A 25,400-nucleotide genomic window follows, 5' to 3' on the forward strand; every position below is an offset into this window, starting at 1 on the left:
AACAATGTTTAACCAAATGAATAAGTGCTTTAGTGTACTTGTGCCACACGGTGGCGCTGAAGTCCCAAAAATGACGCATATGAACCTACAACCTATGAAATTGAAAACCATTTATTTTGTGTTCTCTGTAAAACGAGAGTTTGATTTAAAATACATCCACCATCACCATATGTGACTGAGAGAAAACTCATTTGAAATAAACATTACATTTGGAAAACTTCATTTGTTAAGTTTATAGGCTAAATAGCAAATCTTGTTCTTTCTGCCTGGAGGTTAATAGGATTTATATAATTTAGCAAAGACGTATTAACTGAGATAATTCTAGAGTTTAACGGATCATTTAGCATGCAAGGTGTGACCTGTTGTTTTTTGCCATAATTGCCATCGTATTAGTTTGTCACATAACAAATTGATCTTAATGAATATAAAGGCTTGAAACTTCAACAGCTCAAATTAAACACAAAGAAAAATAATTTATTTTACTTAAAACCTAAAATCTAAAACCAAACGACAGAGCTAACCTTTAAAAACAAGTATAATAGCAGTTTTGTTGTAATTACCGTAAGAATCTGCATTTTCCAATATAGACTTTCCAAATAAATATTGTCAGTAAAAATGTCAATGTACAAATGTATGATAAAACATTTAATACATTTATATTTAATATTTCATTTTAAAAATGCACACATTTTCTTTCTAAATTTCTAATATGACAAGACTGAACCTATACATACATTTGTGATTAAACAATTGAAATCAAAATATCCTGTTTTTCTCCGGCTTCCCTTAACTTTGATTAGCAGTTTTCATTAACACTGATTGAGATCCTGTAAAGTGCCCTCCAATGGCAAAACAAAGGTGTTTATAAAATTGAGTCTGTGATTTGTTTCATTGTCTCTCCTCAATGTCTCTCAGACAGTACTAGTATTTGTTTATTATTCTGCCTCACCATTAATCCAATAGTGTTGAGCTCTTTCACCGCCAATTACTTTGTTCCTGGGTTGTGTGGACCTGATACCCACATCACGCTCATGTGACAGATACTGGACAGCCAGTGATGTCTAATGAATTACTGGCACGCAATGTGGTCAGTAACTGGCAGGGTAAATTAGCAGGTTGCATGCAAAGTTTTGAGTCGGAGCCAAATCTTGGAATATATTTTTCTCAGTCTTTCTTTTCAAATCCGTAGTTTCCCCCCTGGGAGGCACATAATCAGATAATCTCATTCTCTGAAATGTTTTGTTTAGATTACAGTTTTTCTCGATTGTTTAGACGCAAATATTGGTACTTGAGACACAATGACCACTACATGTAACTCATTCACCAACCCCCTGAACCAATTCTGCTAAACTACAAGCACAATTCCTGCTATACACTCACATTGCAGTTCTAAAAGACACTTTTTTCAAAAAACTACACACAGTTCTCTGCATTTGGCACAATTTTCGGGCCGAAAAATCTGTTTTCACAAGCAGAATTGGTTCAGGGGGTTGGTGAATGAGTTACACGTAGTGGTCATTGTGTCTCAAGTACCAATATTTGTAATAGTAATAGGTCTAAATATAAAGCTTTTGTCTCTGCTTATAACTTGAGAAACTAGGCACACAATCCAATTAGACCTCCCCAACAAAATGCTAACACGTGCAGAGTTTTCCTACCTGTAGGGCAAGTGTTTTTCATCTTTTACTGGATGACACCAGAAAATGTCCTCCGTGTTAATGTCAAGGAGGGTCAAGCCCAATGTCAGAGGTCAGCTGACCACTCCTCTGTCCATCTGCTCGGGTGTCATTCCACCCACTGTAAAGCTCAATAAACGACAAAGGTCAAGGTCTTCCTAGTAATAAATTATATGATTGCATAGGTGATTGATGCAAAATGCGAAATTCCCGAAATTTTTGGTGGGCTTGATTCCCAGGGACCACATAAAAAACTCACCATTAAAACTTAAAACTTTAGCTCAAAGATTGCCTTAAAGTTTAAAGTTAGGTCAAATATGTTTTTACGAGTTACTTAAATAAAAAGCAAAATGAAGTTTTTAGAATAAGGGTATTTTTCACCTTTGAGATATGAGAAACCTATACAGTAAGTGCTAAGTGTTAAATTGCGAATTAGGTGCAATACTGCATCAAACCCACAGGTGGCAGATGTGTTAAAAAATGAAACATTAGGCCAATGCAAACTCTTTTTGCAGATTGTCATATTGTGTTTTAGTTCAATTGTGCATTCCATACCTAATTTATGAATAAATGCGTATGCTTCAATGACTGCTCTATCACAAACACTTCTCTCTGCCGTTTATATCATTCATAGCTAATGAAATGAATGGTGTGTTCTGAAGCTGTGTTCGAGGCAGAAGTTCTGCCATAAATGGGTCTGTTTAGCTGGAGAGTTCACTGCCTGTGCCGCAGGTTTGTTAAAGTGGCTGAACGTGTGAAAGCTCTTCTAAACAAAGCGATCTTCTGGCAGCGGTTCCAAGGATATCTACTGGAGACCAGCTACAGCTTATTAAACTAAAGAGAAGTATATACTTCTATTGGAAGTGTGTGTATTTAGATACCTGTGAATGTATTTGAGTTACAGTCTGTAATGGAGGTTTGTGGAGTTGAATCTTTACGGTGCAGTATTTTTTGTGAATGATGTTAATGATGCAGTGGAAAGTTTTCTCACACCGGTCTCCTCCTCACACGCTGATGAGAAATGAAGTCCTCAGTGTGGCGACAGGGCTAAAGCAGCCCGGTTGGCAAACAAGACGGTATCTGGTTTGGCCTGTGGGACACTTAACTTCAGATTGGCCCAGGAATATTGTACCCGTAACACAGGAATATCTGGAAATGTTTCGTTTTACATGTTAAAGAGTTTTGCGTAAAGATAGCACTTATTTCTAGTGCCTTTGCAACTTTATATCTCTAACTATGCATTCTCCATTTGTAAATTCATAAAGCGGAACGTGGATGAAGAACGAGTGTACACCAAACAATTTGCAATCTTTAAACTTTAATATGCATTTTTCCCCTCTCGGTTGCAATACCAAAACATAAAACCACAGGTTACTTTGCATGGTTTTCATAACTTGAGTTGAAGTCAAACGGCGTCAAACCTTACATTTCTCGTGAAATTGTACTAGCTTACAAATCATTATTACACGATAACCACGGTGAATCGTGGTAAACTAAGAATACATCATTTTTTATGTTGTTGCTCCATAATGACAGTTGTGAATCGCACCTTAAGAATATCTTTTACTTCATTAAAAGTAAAACCGGACAAAAGCATGCAAAGTTGAAATATAAGTATTGTTTATCTCAGATTTGATTTTGTTATTTATATGTCTTGTCATTTGCATCACCTGGTTTGGTTTAACACACGCTTCATTCTCATTGGTCGGTTTCTGCTGTTCACTTTGTGTGCACTGTATTTACTCAGACCCCAGAAAACAAGTTTGCCTGTGATAAATCATATATATCATTAATGTTGTCGGTTTGTTTTTCATAGTTTTATGCATTAGATAAATCTGGAGAGGAACTGAATCACATAATCTAAAAAGAAAGAGCATCATTTGTTCCGCAGTCCCTGCAAACAGCCACGCAGACGTTTCTACATAGCTTTAAAGAGCCTAAGTGGGGGGTGGTTTGTTGAGTAAGTGTCATCTGGTCTGTTTCATGCTGACTGTGATGTGACTGTGACCTTTGATCCGTCCTCAAAACCACTGCCATGTGCCAGAGATAGAGAGCGCACGTCCAAGGCAACAGTCAACAAACAACCATCAACGTGGAGACTAAACCGTGCGTGCTACGAAAGACTTCAACGTAAATCTTTCCTGTTTGTTTCAGCTTTTTCCATGTTTCTAAAAGATGAGGAGATTTTGGTTGTCTCATTTCAAACAGATTGTGGAAATAGCTGCCATGGTGGACAGGTTTGCCTTAGAAGGCACTTGGATGTAGTTATTTAACTGAAGTATTTGACATTTTGACAAATATTTTATTCCGTCGCTTTCTCTCCATCATAACAACACGTAGCCAACGTTCCCTTCCCGTAACCGGTACAGTATTCAGACATCAGCTAACACAGTTTCAGATCATTCCCATTTTGAAAATGAATCCCGTTTCTTGCTGTGGAAAGGAAATTGCTTTCATTCTTTCAAATACGGCCGTGTTTCTGAACGGAACTGTCAGGAGGAGGGTGTGCTGTTTTATTTGCTCTCTTTTGGAGGAGAGAAATGTCGAATTGGAGGTTGTGTGTGTAAGGTCTTCATGAACCAGACACTGATGGCTTTATACAGAGCGCCGTTGTCAACCCTGTGGAAAAGTCATTCCGTTTGAGTTATGCTTTCTTTGGCAGCACTGCGTCATGAGCCAAAGTATATTTATTCTGACAGTCACACCTTATTGCGAGAAACGGAGGCTACTTTGGTGCTTCATACGCTTGGGCGTTTGGACTTTTAAATACCTTGAAGAAAGGCAAAGAGGAATGAGTGCCCTTACAAAAATAAGTATACTTCAAATATGTTTTATTAATTATGCTTAAGTAAAGTTCAAGCATATTTTGAAGTATTCTTCAAGTAGTAAGTATACAAATATATTAGTAGTTTACAATTTTAGTATTACCACTGCTGTAAACTGGCCCATGTTTCGGTTTATAAAAGTGAGTAAACCTTAAGCGTAACAGTACTAAGCTTTGAATACACAACTAGGCTATTTTTTATTTGTGTTGCAACTAGAGTACTAATTTAGCTCAGTGCTTTTAGTTTAGGAAAGTAAATGTTTGAAGTATACTCTCGGTAAACTACTAGTTGCGTTGTTTTCATACGTACTTGTTTACACAGTCTTTAAGTGAACTTAACATCATGCAGTTTGTTATTTATTTATATTTTCTATATTTCTGAGAAGTATAAAACGTAGACAAACTATTCTTATATTTAGCTAGAAGTATACTAATAGCACACTTGAATACACTTCTTTTTGTGAGAAGGATACAGAATGAGGTTAGAAATGCATCAAAATACACTGCAAAAATGATTTTTAATTAAACGCGTTCCTCCATTGGCCGGTGCACTATTCACTCTTTAAAATGAAGATGCTTAAAAGGTTCTTCACAGCGATGCCGTAGAAAAATCTTTTTCGGCCCCAATAACCATCTCTTTCTTACCTTTTATAACCTTTTTTGGCCCCCAAAAAAATATTTTTCAGATCTTAAAGGTTCTTTAAGGAACCATTTAGACAAATAAGCTTCTTCGAGGGCGCCATGAAGCACCTTCGTTTTTAAAAGTGTCCATGACTCTATTACTTCCAGCAGCATTTCAAGTTTTTAAAGAATTGCAAAAATAAAAAGCATCTCTATTTCCAGTATTTTAAGTCTGACAATCTAACCACAAAACTAAGCAACCTGTCACGTTAACTTAGAAAGGCATTTAAAAAGATACGTTTCGTCTGTGATACACCCCGTCTAAGTACAACCTCGGTGAATAGAAAACATGATACCGTTTGCTGTTCAATTCTAGTAATTACCTTATGGAACATCACAGACTCCCGCACGGCTGTTACCTCAGGTAAACGTTTCCACCAAAGTTCAAACATCAGATGACTTCATCTGTGATGTTTGTGCTGAGCGAATGACCTTTACGTGTCTTCTGGGGAATTTCCAGTAGTCTCTGCCCAGACAGAGAGCATGTTTCCCCAAGGCTAAACAGCAGAGGGTCGAGACACACGCACAGCTAAACACACCTGAGACCAGAACCTATCAATCAACAAAGAAAGAAAGAAAAGAAAGAAAGGGATAATGACTACTGGATATGACAGGAGTTTTTAAAGAAAAAGATTAAGTTATAGCATTTACGTGGAGGTTAGAAGTCACATGAATATATGAATAGACCAGGATGAATCAAATCAAATAAATTCAATAGATTTCCAAGAACAAAGTCGAATTGTGTTGCACTCCAACTCGGTACACAATTAAACTAAACAGACCTCTATGCCTCTGAAGAACAGAGACTTTCTTGTACTGGACAAAGTTTGTCTTTGGGCTGTTAGGTTTTACGATCACGTGAAGCATGACCCTCTCTCTCAGTCCAATGGTTTTATTTATGGCTCATCTTGAGCTCTTTGTTTTCTCGCAGGAATGCCGGGAATGCTGCAGGCTGCTCCCAACAAGATGCAGACAAATAGTACTGGCACGTTGTTTTAAACACGACCTCACCCACGCGCTCTCCCACTACAGGACATCAGGGCACAATCTGAGGAATGCAAGACGCTAACAAGAGGGTCAATTTATCTTCGTCTCGTTCTGTTTCCCTCTTTTTCCGTCTCCTACGTGACAGCCGCAAAATGTCACTATTTCTGGTCTTTCATTGATTTTAGGATTAACACCGGGGCTTAATGTCACATTGTAAGGTTTTTGGTTGCCTCACATTTAAAAAAAATGCTACAGGTCGTTTTAACTTAGTATTTAAAATGTTATCTTAAAGAAGTTGAAAGTGCTTATTTTGGTAAGTTTAAATAATGTCAACGAATAAATAAAATAAGTTCAAATCACTTGTAAAACCAATTGTCCTTAATAATTTATGGCAGCATTTTTTACAGTGTGGGGTTATTTTTCAAGTGAATTTCAATATACAAAACCCCCACAAACAAGCTACTTTTGTTGACAAAAATAGTTTGAACATGCATTGATCTCTGATGATAACATGCCCCAATACAAATGTTATGTATGGGGTATGTAGTCATAATGCAACCTGGTTATTTAGTTAAAATACTATTTAAGTAATACGTATTATATATTAAGTAATATTGAAGCTAACAAAATGAATGGTTAGTAAAACACAACAAAATATAGTTTAAAAATAAAGTAACACATAATACCAAGCTAATATAGTTATTTATTTATTTAATATTTAGCTTCACAATGTAAAACATATATGCCTCAAAGTATACACCATTAGGATTTGGAAATGTGGTTAATGAAACAATCGTAAATATATCTGTGCATGAATGGTGTTGTGATGGCTTGCATTAATTTACACAGGCATTACTACTGCATGACGTTGTGCATGGACATCAGTACACGGGACAAATTATTTTATCTGCATGTACAATATCATTGGCGTCAACACATGCTAAACTGCTTTCAACTTAAAAGGCACAATGGGTGTGTTGTCTTTTGCATACATTTTGCCCTCCATCCGGCAAAACCAAGTATGCAGAAACACTCTGAAGCTAAACATAAAACCTTACTCTGGTCAGCCTATTCAGTCCATATTTCCAAATGTCACATTGCACGTTTTGATTTGACAAGCAAGTCTTTCTGTGGGCAGAGAAAATTCCCTTTGGTTCTCGTTCAAAGTCACAGTCTAAGATTTCGGCCGATTCATAATATTGAGTACGTCATCCAAGATGGATGGACCCAAGTCGAGTTCGAGAGTAAAAATGGATCCTGTGATTTGCGTGAGCGACTCCTGAGAGTGGCTTTTGCTTTTGGAGAGCTCAAAGTCAGAATCGCATAAACGGCCTTCCTCCACGCCGCTATCTCTGTCTGCCCAATCCCCCTGGATGCTGAACATCTCCTGTTTGTACTCAAAGTCGCCGTTGCTGTGGATGCCGTTGGAACTGCTGTTCTCATTAACAAAGACGGATAAAAAACCGCCCTGGATCATCTTCCTCTTCGCTGGTGATTTCTCAGGCGTCTCCATGTGGTTAATCAAACGTTCGTCCTCTTCAGGAACAGGACTGGGGTCGCTTCTAAATATGCTGATGGACTTGAGCAAGGACTCCATTTGTAGGATTTCCAGATCTTCTCTTCCATCAGAGCCGGCTGGAGGAGTAGACGGCTCATCTAGGTGCTCCAAAGGGTCCTGGTTCACGGGATACACGGTGGTGGAGATCAAAGGTAGAGTCAGTGCTTGGCTGCCCCCGATGGTTGGGAGGGAGATGGCGTTCTTCAGTACCGGCGATGGCGTTTCAACACAGGAGGCATCGGAGGCACTGTTGGCCCTCGTGAACACACCCTGCGTGCCATATTGTGGTCGAACGATCCCACCTTTCCCAGGTAGAAGCTCGAACTTTCCTTGCAAGAACGACATGTCACCAAACGCATCGCACTCGCCACCTTTTCCAATGTGTATAGTGTGGCGAAAATCGCCGAGAGGCGGGCTGATCATGTCGGGGGACAAAATGTCTCTCAGACGACATTTCTTTCCCTTCTTGCTGTTGGTGGATTTCAGGTAGATGGGCGTTTTGGCAGGCATCGCTGCATTAAAGTCCAGCAGGTACAGAGAGGAAAGAGGAAAACTCTGGATTATTGTAGATCTTCAGATGTACGATAAACTTGCTCCAAAGTCTCCTAAGTGAAGGGAAAGGGTTACATTCTCGAAGAGAGGTTTCTTTAAATATGTCCTTAATCCTTCGAGACGCAGATAGTCCAGGTCAAATGTTTGGAATAATGTGCTTTACCTGGGAAGACAGAGACAATTTAAAAGATTTAAGCTTATTTTGTTCAAGACTTTGTGAGTAAATGTCAAAGTAAATTTAACACTGCATCTTAAGCATCTGAATGCAATTTTCATGGCACGCACCATCAGATAAAAAAATCTTGTCGTTTATATGTCTTTTGGAGACGGAATATGCAAAAATCTGAAATAACTCCTAATAATTTGTGCTTTAACCTGCTGATAAAACTCAAAGACAATTCTTACACAAACGTTTAAAACAAGAACGATGTTATCAAAGATCTAAAAGCAGATTCTCATTGCAAACCATCTTATTAGAAATGTCAAGAACTTAGATTAGTATACAAGTGTCACAGAAAAACATGGCAGCGGGTGGGGCTGACTGCTGTTTAACATGTGTTAATATGACACAGCTGTCTGCTTTAAGACAGACGGTAAGACAAGGGGGATCATATTTTGAGCACAGACAGAGAGACAGATGGACAGACAGACAGGAAGAAAGACAGAGAAAAGCTTAAAGTCAAAGTCACGTCTGACAGTTTACAACAGTTTGAAGATCAGCTGGAAGCCTGAAGGAGTTGTATGAGATTCGTGCTGTCTGAAAATAGTTACAATATATTCTCTGGTGGACATACAGACCTCGATAACCCTGTTGTGATCATAATTGTCAAAAACAAGCTACAGCTAACATTAATAAAACTGTCTGTCATTTCAACACAGTCTCACATTGTCACAAAGTGGAATCTATTGATTCATGTTCATAGACACATATATGTATATATATTTAATATGCGACATCCTTCATAAGTATAAATATTTATCAACGCAGTCTGATGGGAATTCTTTGGCTATACTTATTTCACAAGGTGGCTTATTCGTGTGAATTCTTACAATCTTGTGTTTTAGCTAAATTAGACTTTGCTTGAGGAAAGGTGTTGGTTAGCCGTACGACTTCATTTGGTTAATACATATTAAAACTTATAAACACACAACTGTGTATTAAAAGTCATGCGAAAAAGTTTGTGCTGACTGACTTGAAGAAAGGGAGAAGTTTGCGAATGTCCACGGACACGAATCGATAGATTCTACATTTCATCTCTATGCTACGGTTGGTTATTTCTTCCAAAATTACAGTAAGGTCGCTTTATTACTGCTGTTTTAATAAACACAAGTCTAGAAGCTTAAAGAGAGATACAGGATTTCTAGGGATAAAGATGAGTAGTAAAGAGTAGAATCAGATCAGAGAGTTTGAGAGAGAGAGAGAGAGAGAGAGAGCACAGATCATATGAGAGAGTTGCCCATTTATGGACATATTTCCTTTTGAGAGGTCTTTAAACACCGGCCCTCACCAACACCGCTATCACTGAAGCAGCAGCTGGAGCACGACTGTAAAAACATCCACATTCCCAACGTGCTCCAGCTTTATATAAAACAGCTAAATGTCATCTATTCCGTCCCCTAACTAAATGAATGGCATTATTCATAGTCATTTGGATTCTGCATGTGTCTGTTTTAGTGCAGCTCAAAGAGATGAGTTCAGAAAGCATTTTTGGGCACTGATGCAGCAAACCGCAAATAAACCTCGCTGGACCAGCAAACGGAAGACTATTTATAAACGTGACAAACATCGGGACGGCTGGAGAATGTGTCGACATGAGTGTGCGTGTGTTTGGACGCTGCAGTGTTTTAAGTGTCACTGCTCAAACAGAGATGTGCTTGGATTATGCAGGAGCTGTGCTTTTTGAGCGGTGAATGCTTATCCGCCCTCCCCCAAAAGTCTTCTCTTATTGCTCGCCTCTCCATCTCTGTGTAACCATTCCCTCATTTCTCTATTTTAATCTTCCACTTATTTGACTTGAGTCTGTAGATGCATGTACAGCAACCTTGGTATTTGGTTGCGTGGTTGTTGATGATAAAGCATGCGCATTTCTAAACAGCACCTGTCACAGCAAGATCAAAGACAGCATGCGTGTGAATTCCCCTTGGAGGCTCCGATAGGAAAGAAAAAAATTCACAAACACCTCGAGTCTGCCTTCACAGATGTCTCTCCTGAATCTCACACGGGTCTTTTCAGGAGTTCAAGATTCAATGCAATGTCTCAAACTTTGCTCCGATTCGTCAAGATATCAAGCTCAGATTGTCCATCACTTATTTTCAACGCAATAGTATCTCTATTTTCTTCAGATTAATGTGATAGCATTAGCATACTTTCATTGCAATCATTTATATTTCTATTGTCTGTACATGAAACGGATCTGATGGATCTCTCTGAGCAATACAGTATTCCTCTGGGTAAAATTAAAGTTATGTTTTAAGGTCGTGATTCAGTTTGAGGTTAAGGGTACGTCAGCTCCAGCAGGTCATCTCTGCTAAAATCCCAGCAGGTGTAAAATGCCTTCGATAAACTTCACGACACATAAATAATAACAAACATCTCAAGCCAACACAACAGATAAGCACGTGTGAAGCTGAGCTTTTCGAGTAGAGCAGCTGCCTCACACTCCTTGATATGGATTTATCTCAGGGTCATATCCTGTATGCAGCCTTCATTGCTGGAATGAGTCCAGAGGCAAATGTTACAAGTGCCCTGACGCCCCTGCAGAATGCAGAGAGGATCTATCTACCCCCACCGCCCGAGGCTGTCCCATCATCACACACAGCCCAGAAGTGCATGTCAGCAGGCTGGTGCTGTCTGAATGTGTCAAAGCCTCTATCCACCGCCTGAATGAGACTCGAGACCGACTTGGGTTGTGTGAGGAATATTTACAAAAAAGACTGATTGAGACAAAAATGAGACTACACGAGACCTACATTTAGGGGACTGAATGGGCCTGAGACTATGTGAAAGACTATATAAACTGGGACCATAGAATGAGATGGAGTAAGATTGAATGACACTACACTACAAAGAAACTGAATATGAGCCTGAATTAGGTTGTGCGAAACAAGACTGAATAAGAACAAATGACAGCATGAGACGAAGTGAGACTAAGTTAGTTTGGAAATGGGTTTGAAATAAGACTAAATGAGGCAGAATAAAATATATTGAGAAAGAACAAGAAATAAACCTAGATAAGGTTGTCTTGAAAATTCTTGAAAAAAGGCTGACTGAGACAAAAATGAGACTAAACAGCAGCGGAGTGAAAGATAAAAGACTGAATGAGACAAAACGAGTCCGCATTAAATACAATGAGACTGAGAAACATAAACCTGAATGGAGCTGTGTGACAAACAATGAATGAGACAAAAATAAGACCGTATGAGACACAATGACAGATAATGAGACACAGGCCTGGATAAGATTGTGTGTAAAAGATTGAAAAATGAGAGTGAGCAATAGATGAAGACAGAATGAGACATAGTGAAACACAATGAATACTGAACGAGACAGGCTGAGACGAAATGAGACATAAGCTTACATGTTGTAAGATTGAGACAAAAATGAGACTCAGGGTAAAGACTGAATGGGAGTGAGACTGCATGAGACTATATACGTACAGAATGAGACGCAACGAGACAGGCTGAGAAAAACAATGTGTGAATGAGTTACAGTACAGGGTTTGATGACGGATCTCATTCCAATGCTTTCTCAGTACTGTGACTACTCAATAAATAACTCACGTGGAGTATGTGGGTCAGATTAATATTAGAGCGACGGTGAGCAGTAATCTAAACAGGGCTAATGATGACATACCCACTGTACACAGACACTTCTGATTCCCCCTCTGACCTATTTTAGCCATGGCCTTTTTTGGCCGAAAGCTGGACCACCCGTCCGTCTCGGCTGACTAAAGCAGTAGAGATGATGCTGTATTTAAAGCTCATCTGCACCGTGATGGCTTTCGGCTGTTTCTTACAGGTGCCACAATACTCCCCCACATCACACAAGAGTAAAGTGGTCAAGCTCTTTTCTCCAAGCCTACAGTAAACCCTTCATTCCTCACCACGAGAGACCCTCTCTTTTGGACAATGTTCTGCATGATTAAAGACAAACCCCACAATGAGTAATGGCACTTCAACCAGTTTGAGGTTTCGAGAAGTTCAGTATGAAAGAACCCTCAATTACACTCCGGGTGGAGCCAAGGCTCTTTTAGTTCAGCTCGTGTTTTACTATGTTTTTACACCCTGCAATCGACCTCCGATGCTTCTGTTCCCGAGCTGGTGTTGTGCTTGGCTCGCTGCACGCAGAAGAGAAAGTCGAGTCGCTCTATGCTGTGGGATGAAGGAATGTATTTGAGGAATCTGAAAAGAAGCTCTCTTCGAGTTAAATGCTTGGCTAGCGGGACAGAAAACAGCGAAGAGGAGAAGAACCAGGTGTCGGGTTGCTTGGCCTCTCTTCAGCTTTTGATGGTGCGGTTGCGTGGAAATTCACTGCAAATTCAAGCGTGTCGCAATGACAACCATGTGCATGAGTGGAAGTTTCAAAACCAGAAATCGCGGACCGACACCGTGTGACACACACGCCGTGTCTCGTGAGACTACCATGTAAGCCACATCTCGTGAAGTCTACGTGATCCTGTTTAAACGCACTCAAAAATTTACATAGGAAATTAATCCTGTTAAAGCATCATCGTATGGTTTGGATGCTGATCCCCAGCCAGGGATGCTGGTGTCCTATCTGGCTGATAATCTAGCTCCATAAGAAAACATAACACAGCACTGAACAACATTCTGACTTGCAAGATTTTACATTCAGCAGAAAATCATTTTATCATTTCTAAAGTGCAAACATCTGCATTAGATTTACCTGCTCGTGTGAGATTAGCGTCCCTGTTTCTCCATGCTCTGGTTGTTGTCCCATAGGTGCCTTGACCCAAACTGTAGTCTGTAGCTTCTGGGTGGTGCGGCGTGTTGCCGTTTTCGTCCTCTCTCTCTCTCTCTCTCTCTCTCTCTCTCTCTCTCTCTCTCTCTCTCTCTCTCTCTCTCTCTCTCTCTCTCTCTCTCTCTCTCTCTCTCCTTTTCTGCCCTTGAGCGTTTACTTCTCGCAGGCAGGACGTCTGCCGGACAGCTGTTTGAGAATTCCTCTGTTGAGCTGCGCTGCTCGGCTTGTCTTTGCTCCTCCTCTCTACGCCTGCAGCACCTGTCTCTGCCTGTCGAAATGCAATTCTCTCGTCCGCTGTCGGTATATCCTGAAGAGACAGATATCATTGATCAGTCCTGGGAGCATGACTGAAGATTTGTGACCCGTGGCGTGTGTGTCCTATCGTGCTGTCTTACTGTAACAGAGTGAGAAATGCGGTCTCCCTCTCTCTCTCTCATTTCCCCTTTTCAACTTTTTTCAATATTCCGTTCTGTTTAGAGAGAGAGAGAGAGACTACAATAAATAAAGGGTGTTGAAATGCATACATTGTAAACAAGGACACAATTTTAAGGGAAAGTTCACACAAAAACAAATATTCTGTCACACAAAACCTGTATGTGACCAACACAAAAGAAGATATTTTGAGAAATGTCTCTGTGGTTTTGTGCGCATACAATGGAAGTCAATGGGTAGAGGGTGGTTTGGTTACCAACGTTCTTCAAAATATCTAGTTTGGGTTCTGCAGACACGCAGGTTTGAAATGACACAACGTGAATTGATGACAGAATCACATTTTGCATGAACTATTCCTTTAAACATAGAATAATCAATCTGCAGTTGGTTTGTTATGATCTGAGCCACGATAACTAAATAAATACAGCTAACTTACACAGTAAAACACAATAAAAACACGTTACTATAATAACAAAACATGATTTTGGATTGAGTTATCTCATTTTGAAACCAAACTCTTCATATGTACAGTACATACAGTATGTTATAATTATATGTGTTTTTTTTTGTCTCCAGTTATTATTTATTTATCAATGGAGTTTGGGTTCCTCGCCACAGGGCTGTGATGGCTTGCTCATGACATTGCTTTTATTAGAAATCATTTATTAGAATGATCTTGCTTGTTTTATAAACACCACTGCACCATGCCGCGTTTTCACCTTTCCTGTGTTTTTCTGTTTTTCTTATTTTCTCCGGTAAAGCTGCTTTGGAACAATATTAATAAAACTGAATTGGTAGAAGTGAAAACACATTTACGTCCTTCTTTGTGGATGGTCTGTAAATCTCTTAGACACTGAGAACTGTCAGTTTACCCTCAACGTAAAACAGGTTTCCTTGGCAACATACAGTTGAGTGTTTTGCAGTAAGCTCACGTTTGACGGGGATGAGGACGGCCTGCAGGAAATGTGTGAGAGAGAGAGAGAGAGAGAGAGAGAGAGAGAGAGAGAGAGAGAGACTTAAGCTCTAAATCCCAGAAAGCTGCCATCCTAGACACCATTTAAAGACAGACATGCTTCGGATGCACAGGCTGTTTCCAACACAAGGCAACATGATGCATTCTAAAATATTCTTTTGTCAGCATTGCACGCATCCTAACGAATCAATAGAGATAAACTTAAATAAATGCTATTTTAATAATTGAACATGGGTAGTTGAGAAATATACTGTACACGTGTCCTGTGGTGTGACTGCAATAATGAAGAAAACAAACTGTTAATAATATATTGTTTTATATTATTAATTTTTATTTTTATAATAAGATAAATCTCACTTATGCCATAGTGTATGTCCATAATCCAGCATCATATAATAAAAATAGACTACAGTCAAACCCGTAAAATCTGTTTGCCCTACAAAGTCTAAATGGTTAGAGATGTTCTGCTGGTGTGCGGTTGGTTAAACTTGAAAGGATAGTACCAAGAATTATTTCATCATTCAAAACCGACATGACTTTCATTCTTCTGCAGAACATAAGAGATATTTGGAAGAACGTTGGTAATGAAACAACTGAATTTCACTGTATGGACACAAACCCACTGACATTTCTCAAAATATATTTTGTGTTCCACATAAGACAGGTTCTGAACCTAAGGGTGATTACAAGATGACAGAATGTTCGGGTGGACTATTCCTTTAAGTCATCGTTTGGGTAGGTGAAGCGGCCACTATCTGACAACATTGTAACTGGCTTTCTGAATGAAGTCTTTTTGTGTTTCTGGGCGTGTTGTCACATGTGGAGAGCACATGGTCTCGTAAAGAATAAAGAGTATTGTCCTCGAGTTTGCCAAGCCGTAGTCACCATATAAATGCTGTAAATGTTCTTGTCGAGTTTAGAAGAATGTGAGGAAACACCTCCAGTTTCACCCACACAAACACACATATTTGAGTTGAAGAAAACTCAAACTCAGAGGTGGAAATGTTTAGCTGTTCAGACTCACTCGATTTTCCCAGTTTTAAATAAGCTTGTTTTGGAGCTCGGATGGAGAACTGAACAGTCAGAGCCTGTGAAACCTTCAAACAGAACTGACTAATACTGACAGGAAAGTCACTTACTATAGTGCCAGATGTTTCGAGGTTTCACACAGACAATATTCCCTTGAGAAACTTGAATTAATTGCAGGAAAATAAAATGAAAACTTCTTTCATCCTTCACTCACCCTCGTGTCATTCCAAACCTGTATGACTTTCTTTCTTCTGCAGACAACACACGAGACATGAACGTTTGTAACTAAACAACATCGACCCCCATTGGCTTCCATTGTATGAACACAAAACCACAAACACATTTCTCAAAATGTCATCTTTTGTGTTCCACATAAGAAAGAGTCATACACATGTTTTGAATGACATGAGAGTGTATATTTGGTTGAACTTTCCCCTTAACCACATTAGTTTAATTCCTCCAAAAAGTGATTTGGCGATGCTGTGATAATGGCAAAGACATTACACACTTTACCATTAAGCCAGGGTCATTTTTAACTCTAGGTTAACATAGCCGGTTATCATGATCCATCTTTTACACTTGCATACCTTTGGCACTGCAATTTAGTATTTAATTCTGGTGCAAAACCTGCTCTGGTGCTGTTTTTTATAACTCATGGCTCAACATGTTGCTTAAAAATGACCTCGGTTCTGGGTTAAAAAAGTCATTAACCCTGGGTTAAGCCTAGTGTGAGAAGCCTTAAAATGTGCACATGTCGAGTTTAATATGGTTGTTTAAAGTCAAATGAAACATTGTAAATCTTTGGAGAGTTGTGAAAGGAGGAATTTCCTTTGGAAATGGACCAACTTGGGAAGAGCTTCATCAGATCATGAGTTTTGTTTATTGCAAATGCTTGTACGGTTACTCTAAGCAAATGTTTACAGGACTGTCCTTCTATTTTATTTTAATGAATTTTTAATGCCTTACCGCACACATTCTTTTATTTTCTTGAGCCTAGAGCAACAGAATGTTTTAAGTTCTGCTCGGGTCATAATCTCCTCTCCGAGGGGAAAAACTGTAAAAAAGAAAAACCACAAAGCTCAGGTTGTTGTTTTCTCTCAATGTTCTCTGGTGCTTCTATTCTAAATTTATCTCCGTACCACACACCCAGAGAAACACTTTCTTCACCTACAGCTACACGTGCCATCAACACGTGTGGCATCTCCTGCACCTGTGATCTTTACTGTGATCTGATAAACAAAGAGGATGCATGTGTGAGAGATAATTGTTATAATGTTGCAAATAGCTAAAACACAATATTATTAAAGAAAATATTTTCTTAATAACTGTGTACAATATGCTCTCTGCCTCTCACTGTCATTTAATACCTCAGAGGTTCTGCTTACCTTAATAAAATTATAAACGTATTTCAGATTATTCCTAAGGCAACATTTCTCATTTCCATTTATTTTAAGATAAATAATATTAAGGCCTATATAATAACCTATATATATAATAACCTTGATGTCATGATTCTGCTGCATCATGTCATGTTTCTCTTGGTTTAGTAGCAGGATCATGACAGAACCTCATGTTAAATGTGGAGAGAGACAATTATTGTTCTTATGGCCTTCCATACTCTCTCCGGTCTCGTCATTGTTCCCATCCTCTTGTTACCTCGTTATTGATTAATGCCTACACCTGTTTCCCTCTTGATTTGCTCCCTTATTTAATGCCCTTGTGTCTTCTGTCTTGTGCTGGTTCATTGTGGTTTGTGTGGTGAGTTCACGTGTCTTGTTAGTTTAGTCTAGTGTAGTTTTGATGTTCATGGTCATAGTTTATTTTAGTCTTGTTTTGTTATTGTACCCATGTCATGTTCTGTTCTTTTACCTCCACGTGGGTCTTTGTTTTATTATTTATTAAATATATGTTAACCCCTTACCCGCTGTCTGCACCTGGGTCCTCTCTCTGTGTCTCACCACTCGAGAATCATGACAGAATGAACCAGCCATAATCGGACCCAGCAGACAGAGGGATCGTTGTGGCAGCAGTTGAGGCTAACGGATTCCCCTCCAGGGTTAGAGGTTGCCGGACTCCCTTCCAGGGTCGAGAACGCCGGACTCCCTCCTGAGTCGGGGCCGCCGGACTCCCTACCAGGGTTGAGACTGCCGGGTTTCCGCTCGGGGCCGAGACCGCCGGACTGCCTTCCAGGGTTGAGACCGCCGGTCTTCCCTCCAGGGTCGAAGCTGCTGGAATCCTGTTGCCTGCAACCGATCCCCAGCCAGGCATTCCAGGTCGGTGCAGCCGGGCATTCCAGGTCGGTGCAGCCGGGCATTCCTGTCTGGTGGAGCCGGGCATTCCCGCCCGGCGGAGCCAGGCATTCCAGCCCGGTGCATGCGGCCATTCCAGCCCGGTGCATGCGGCCATTCCAGCCCGGTGCATGCGGCCATTCCAGCCCGGTGCATGCGGCCATTCCAGCCCGGTGCATGCCTGTTCCGTGTCTGCCTGCTGTCCTGTTCGTGTTTGCCGGCTATCCTGTTTGTGTCTGGTACCTGTCATGCCGGCTATCGTGTCCGTGTCAGCCCTTGTTTGGACTTCCCTTTGGACTCTTGTGTGCCCCTTCCCTTGGACTCTTGTGCTTGCTCGTTTTGATTTATTGTATTGTCATGTTGTATTATGTTGCCATTGTCACAGTCTGTCTTGTCTTGTTTGTGCCTTGAGGAGCATCAGGTTGCTGCTCCTTTAGGAGAGGCTTATGTCATGATTCTGCTGCATCATGTCATGTTTCTCTTGGTTTAGTAGCAGGATCATGACAGAACCTCATGTTAAATGTGGAGAGAGACAATTATTGTTCTTATGGCCTTCCATACTCTCTCCGGTCTCGTCATTGTTCCCATCCTCTTGTTACCTCGTTATTGATTAATGCCTACACCTGTTTCCCTCTTGATTTGCTCCCTTATTTAATGCCCTTGTGTCTTCTGTCTTGTGCTGGTTCATTGTGGTTTGTGTGGTGAGTTCACGTGTCTTGTTAGTTTAGTCTAGTGTAGTTTTGATGTTCATGGTCATAGTTTATTTTAGTCTTGTTTTGTTATTGTACCCATGTCATGTTCTGTTCTTTTACCTCCACGTGGGTCTTTGTTTTATTATTTATTAAATATATGTTAACCCCTTACCCGCTGTCTGCACCTGGGTCCTCTCTCTGTGTCTCACCACTCGAGAATCATGACACTTGATTATGGGATAACCCCTTTGAGTTTGTCCAAAACTGCTTCCTATACTATGTAGTATTTATACGAAATAAGTATGTGTAATAAATAGTATGTCTGAAACCCCATTATGGAAAAACAGCAGGCGAGAAATACCCGCATCCAGCATCCATTGAGGTTTCTCAGTGTGTACTGGATGTTTACCTCATGATCAAATCAAAAAGTTTGGAATAAACAATATATTTCTCGTGATGAATGTATTCTTTGAGTGATATATTTCCACAGCTGTTGTTAGTACATCAAACGGGTCACACGACAATGTTAACATGGTGGATGCAATGCAGTATGTCCAGAATGTACCAACCGTACTGTGTACTTTATCAAATTTAGTACATGCTGTCACCGTACATGATTTCGGATGCTGGACATTTTATCTAGGACATATTCACATAAAACTCCACTCACCTCTAATTCATTTTTTATATTATTTGGGGGACTTTCTATGACTTTGATGACAGCGTACAGTTGACAGGAAGATATGGGAGCAGGACAGGCAATGGACTGCTGAGAATGGGAATCTAACCCGTGTCGCAGTCAGCGTACTGGCACTATGTCTCGGCGCACTAACCACGAGGCTACCGAAACGACCTAATTCATTTTTATCAGATATAGTCTATGGACACTCAAGGAGGCTATGGAGTGGATTCAGTGCTGTATTCCCAAAAGAATTCCAGTAGCCATTGGAGTATGTCGACTTGTAATCAGATTGTGGTATGGCGAACTGGCCATAAATTGCAGAAAGAACAACCCCAAACACATATATTTATTCCATGAGAATAGGCAGCAAACACAGAGATTATTACAGGGTTCATGTGGTTACAAAGTGGGAGTCATAGGGATTAAAGGACAAAGTGCTGCAAATTCCCAGAATGCAATCCTGCAAGAGAAAGACAGTTTAAGAGTTAGAATAAAGAGTGTGAATATATGTTAAACAACACATATCATAGATGAATAGAGTGTATTTCTATTTTTAGAAAATAGATTAGCTGCAGCGTTCACTGCAAAGTATTTAAGTAAGCTTTAAAGAAGAGGAGAATGATTTTAAACTATCATATTAGATGGTTTTTCAGCAGAATTATTGTGCTGGTTTATTTTTCGTGTGGGCAGTGGGGGTTACAATCTGGTTTTCATTAGACCAGGTCTCGGTTCAGGTTCTGGTTAAGGCATCAAAATCTGCCGGCCTGGAATTGCAGCTATGTTTACATATGAGATTCCATAACACATTTCTATGTATAATTCATTTAGTTAAATTCGCTACTGCGTATTTTCCATGTTTGGGAAGGCTGCCTCTTTTAAATCGTTTTACAATCCTTATCTATGAAGTTTAATCCCCGTGTCCCATAGGAAATGCACGTCACTCCTTGGAATATCCGGAAAGTCAACACACAGTTTATCGGTTTGTCAGTAAATAACATTCCAATGATAAAGAGATGACCATCAGAAAACATCCCACTGATTTTAAAACTATTTTAGACTTGTAGAATTTATAAAGTTATCCTTCAAATTACCGTGAATACTGTATTTCTCACAATCAAATCACATATTAAAGAAATGTACTAAAAAACGAGATTTTCCTAATTCGACAGAAAACGTTCCTAGATCAACTAATGTGCCAAAGAAACGTGAGCATTTGTCTCCTGGATCCTTTCTTTAATGTCAATGTCAACAGAATGTCTTCACATGCCAAATCATACATCTGATTGTATAATAATAGGCCTTAAGTCTGATGTCCGTAGGGAAATGCACTAAATTGCTATAAGTGATGCTTACAATAAGCATCTCTACAGTCTTATGATATGAATCCCTGGAGTCATAAGTGCACTATGTGACCTACCCTTGACTTGTTAAATATACGTGTGTGTTTGTGTCTGTGGGGGGAGGAAGGGGTCAGGCTACATACCACAGATACTTCAACATTAACTGTATCAATGGTCACTGAGCGTTTCCAGGAGCACATGTAAAACCACAGAGCGTGAGCGAGACAGCTGACTTCACTGTGCGCTGCTGATCCACAGACGGTGGAAAGAGAAGATGTAATCTTCAATACAGAACCAATAAAACACATATAGAAAATACGGACAGAATATCGTTACAAAAACTATTTGGACACCAATGAACATCTAATTATGTTATTTATGTTTACAAAATATAGACGTTTCCTCGACTGCATGTGCCTAGACCGAAGTCTACTTCCGGCCTTTGTTTGGATATTGGTCTGGCTAATAATTTAACTATTTATTTTATATGAATATTTTCTTGTATATTAATTGTATTCAATTAAAACTACTCGACAGTTATTGATTCTTTGCGGAGGTCTACCGTTACGTGTTGGCCACATAACACTTGTTTACGTTGTTGCTGCTGAAACCGTCTATATGGAAAAAATATCAAACCACTAGTATTTATTTTGAAGACAGAATTTTCTATTTTTATTATGCTCATCTCTGATAAGCTTACCTATGGTTAAAGGGACCTGTACTGTATATGACTGTTTCTTCCGTGAAACACAAAATCAAATATTGTGGCTTTGTGTTTACACAGTACAATAGAGGTCAATGGGGTCCAAGATTGTTTGGAAACCAACATTCTTCAAAATATCTTCTTTTGTGTTCTGCAGAAAGAAAGTCATGCAAGTTTGGAATTACATTCGCATGAGCTGTCCCTTTAATTTTTATATTGCTGCCTTTAGACCCACAGCAAGGAAATGAAAAATGAAGGAAGAGGAGTTTCTACATTGACTTAAATAGCGCACAGTGTGATGTAACATGCCTTAGAAAGTAAATAAATAAGCCAGGGAAGATTGTCATTAACATTCAGTGTTTCTAACAGTTATCATGTGTTAGGAGGGAGACGTTAGATTATCCTACAGCTACAGTTTCATCCTACACACGCATTGTCCAAATGGATATCCATCAGCAAACATTCAAGGGAGGCAATTCATTTTTTGGTACAGTATACATTTTTTCTGAAGGTTGGGAAAATAGCAGATTGTACAAAATGAAGCCCTTGGGTTTAGGACTACAGCACTGGAATAAGGGCTGGTGGTCCCTTGAGCTTTCCCCAAGAAAAAAGAGACATTCAGTTCATCTACTTTATATAACTAGTATAAATATAACTTATTTTTGTAGAGGCAAAATTGTTGCTAGAACCGACATGTGTGCCATGTGTGGGTTTAGAAAGTAAAACGCATATTAACATTTTCACACGCGCAGATGTTCTCTGCAATTCAATAGTCACACTGTTCTTGAGCTGTGATTTTAGTGACCTGTGAACTGCCAAACACTGTAAAGCAGTGCCTATAAAGGTACATTTACATGATGGAAAGTGAAAATGTGTATCTGTTGGAAGCGAAATGAGCCGAAGAAGATACAGAGGAGTTTAGCAGATGTTTACGGTCTAACAAGAATTGCATTCCTGTCATCTGACGTATTCTTTGTTCCTGCAAACTGTTCTTCTGTCAGACAGCGACCAAACTATCTACTGAATCTGTCTCACAGCATCCTTCTGTACCATATGATGAATCTTCCTATACACTGCTTTTTATCTAGAATCCAACGCAAAAGTCATTTTTACAACATCCTTGTAAGGAAAAAATGTTCTCTGTCAGTCCAATATAACATTGGGTCACTTTTATAATCGGCATTTACAACAGTAAATGTTTACAAATGAAACTTTATGCATGCAAGAAACATTCTGTACTATAGAAATTCTCCTTCCTAATTCATAGTCATGATAAATAATTTAATACTTTACAAATAGATGTATTTTCTTAATATTATGCTTTGTTATAGAGAAAGAACTCGATTGATAGAATTATCGGGCAATTGAAGAAATATTAACTTAGATTTGTTGTTATAATGTATTAAAACATCCTGATATTAAGAAACTGTAAGCATTTCAAACAAACTGTTAACTTTAACTCTCTCTGTAAAATACTTTAACATTTTGATATTGTAAATTTTGAATGGCGACTGTTACATCATTCTGAATGGCGTCGGGTGTGAGTCTGCAGCTGTTCGGCGTGTGTGTGAAGCACATTCCATCTGATGTCTCATTCAGTGCCCATGTAAAACAAACCAGATGCTTTACTATTTGTCCTGAGCATGTGCAAAACCACACGGCTCTTTCAAAGCAGGCCAGTCTCCTTAAGTCTCAATCTTCTGATATAATCACATCTTTCAATGCTGCAAAACACTCAAGTGACTTAACAAACAAGGAACTTTATCATCAAATTATGTGTATTGGTAACATTAGATTGTACAATTTATAGATATTTGTGGGCCCGTAACGTAACCTAGCTATACTGCTGAAATGTGATGGGCAGATCATCAAAATTAACACTCAGATAATGAAAATGAACAGAGAATATTCATTTAATTCCATAAAAAAGTCATCAGTACACCTGCAATGCCTTACCAATGTTCTGAAGCCCTATGACATGTGAGAGTCAATAGCATTTGACACTGCTGACATTTAAGTCAGAGGATAGTTTTGAACTCCTGAAAAGAGACATGAACTTTAATTTCAGAGCGTTCCTCACGCAAAGTTATCATATGGCTTCGGAAGACAGAATATTGCACACAGGGTAACCAGACAGTACAAATTAGCATCTACTTTATAGAAAAAACGCATATTCTGCAACAAATATAGCCACAGAATAGACATTAAGAAAGCCCTCCAGTTTTGCATTTAATCAGCATTTCTGCATGCATTGTGGTCATTCCAAACCTCAGGAAAAACGGAGAGAATGCGCTTTGGGTGTGCATCAATACACAATAAAGCGCTATATAAACGTCTGATTCAATGCAAAGATGCCTAAAAAAGTCAGGCTTTTTCCATCATATAATATTATTGCTTAAGCTAAACCTAAAACACATAAAAACATTAGTATTGTGTTGTTTAAACATGATTATATATTTTTTTCTTTGCAGTATTCAAGATCTGCAAACATTGCATCTGTTTTGTTAATTGGACCGGTTTCTCCTGTTTAATCTTATGCAAATAAACAGAAATAGAAAGCTGAAAATATTTTTAGAGTGACTTTTTCATTCTTCTCCTCGTCTGTATATTTGCGCCACACAGAAGCCAGAAAATGATGAGGGTGGGATAAGTGTCTTGTGTGTCTCACTGCTTTGGCTCTATTCTCTCTTGTCTCTTTTGTGCGCAGCTGGAGCGAGGCAGAGCGAAAGAGAGACAGAAATATCTGAGGCTGTGTAGGCCAAGGTCTCACCACTGGCATGCAGCAGGAAACAGGCATCTGTCCAGCAGGAGGATGAGGTTGCTTCATTGAGGAACAGAGATGCTTGGGCTTCCTCAAAGATACATCCATGTCCACTACTTTTCACTCTCGTACATTTACTACAACAATTATAAAACATTTGTATTAGTGTTTATTTTTTGCACACATCACATTTGTTAATATGATAAATATTATATTCAATTTGCATAAAAATGTTAAATCAATATGTCTAAATAATCAAGAGAGCTCTGACGATCATTGACGCTCAACGCCCATGTTTTTTTTTTTTGTGGATGTGAAAGCAGGGTGATGTACAGTCCGCCCATTATTATCGCAAAATAAACCCAAACAAGGAGTCTTGTATATAAATGTCGTGGGGTTTATTTTGCGAAAATGACAGGCTGATTGTATATCACCCGGCTTTCACATCCACTAAATAAACACGAGCATGAAATTGAGATGAAATGATTTTATCTTACTTGTAAATTACCACAAAGCTTTATAGCAGACCACTGCAACATTTAAAACAATCCTAACAAGACATAAACTGCAACAACTGTGATTTATATATTAATATTACTCTGGTATTTTTTATACTTTTTAATAAATAAAAATGTATTACGACGGTTATTGTCCCATGGTGGTTCAGGTAATGTCAAGCTTGGAGCTGCAAAAACAACCCAGCTGGCTCAAGCCGAGTTCTTGAGCAGGGGAGACTACATGAAAATAGATCGGAAATACCAGAAATGACATGTCTTCACTACAACGACTGCAACTTGATTTTCCCCTTCAGGTGAAAACACCACCCCTTCCGAAGCTAACTGTCAGCAGCTTGTGTTTACCCCAATGGAGAGGAGATGCCAAATTCAAACTAACCCAACCCTGTAAAGTGAACACATAGCACAAGAATGGTCCCAGTCCATCCTATGACTAAACGTGAACAAACAACATCCCTGCATCTGTGTGCAACATCGTTGGGACTCGTTCACGCCTCCAAAACACTCGTGTTGGACAAGTCTGTAGGAAGAGCAGAGACAACTGAAGGAAACCATGAGCATGCAGACAACAGCACAAAACACAAGTGTGCCAGCGGTGTCTGTCTGGCAGTGATGAGTCAATGACAGTGATGAAAGCGCCACCTGCTGGGATTTGTATGCATGTGCACACATGCAGACAAATGCTGGAGGTGGTTGTGCAATTGTATTGAATGGATAAAAGGGTTT

General features: G+C 39.4%; 1 protein-coding gene across 1 annotated transcript; it reads right to left on the reverse strand.

The window, feature by feature from the left end:
* Positions 1-6,852: 6,852 nt before the first annotated feature.
* cdc42ep3 (CDC42 effector protein (Rho GTPase binding) 3) lies at positions 6,853-13,657 on the reverse strand. The gene is made up of 2 exons (XM_079473938.1): positions 13,185-13,657; positions 6,853-8,441 (listed from the first exon to the last, which is right to left on the reverse strand). The coding sequence occupies exon 2, from the start codon at positions 8,234-8,236 to the stop codon at positions 7,343-7,345; it is 894 nt and encodes a 297-aa protein (XP_079330064.1). The 5' UTR covers positions 8,237-8,441; positions 13,185-13,657; the 3' UTR covers positions 6,853-7,342.
* Between the last annotated feature and the right edge of the window lie 11,743 nt (positions 13,658-25,400).

The sequence above is a fragment of the Barbatula barbatula genome, assembly GCF_947034865.1.
Source record: "Barbatula barbatula genome assembly, chromosome: 14".
NCBI classification, from domain to species: Eukaryota; Metazoa; Chordata; class Actinopteri; order Cypriniformes; family Nemacheilidae; genus Barbatula; species Barbatula barbatula.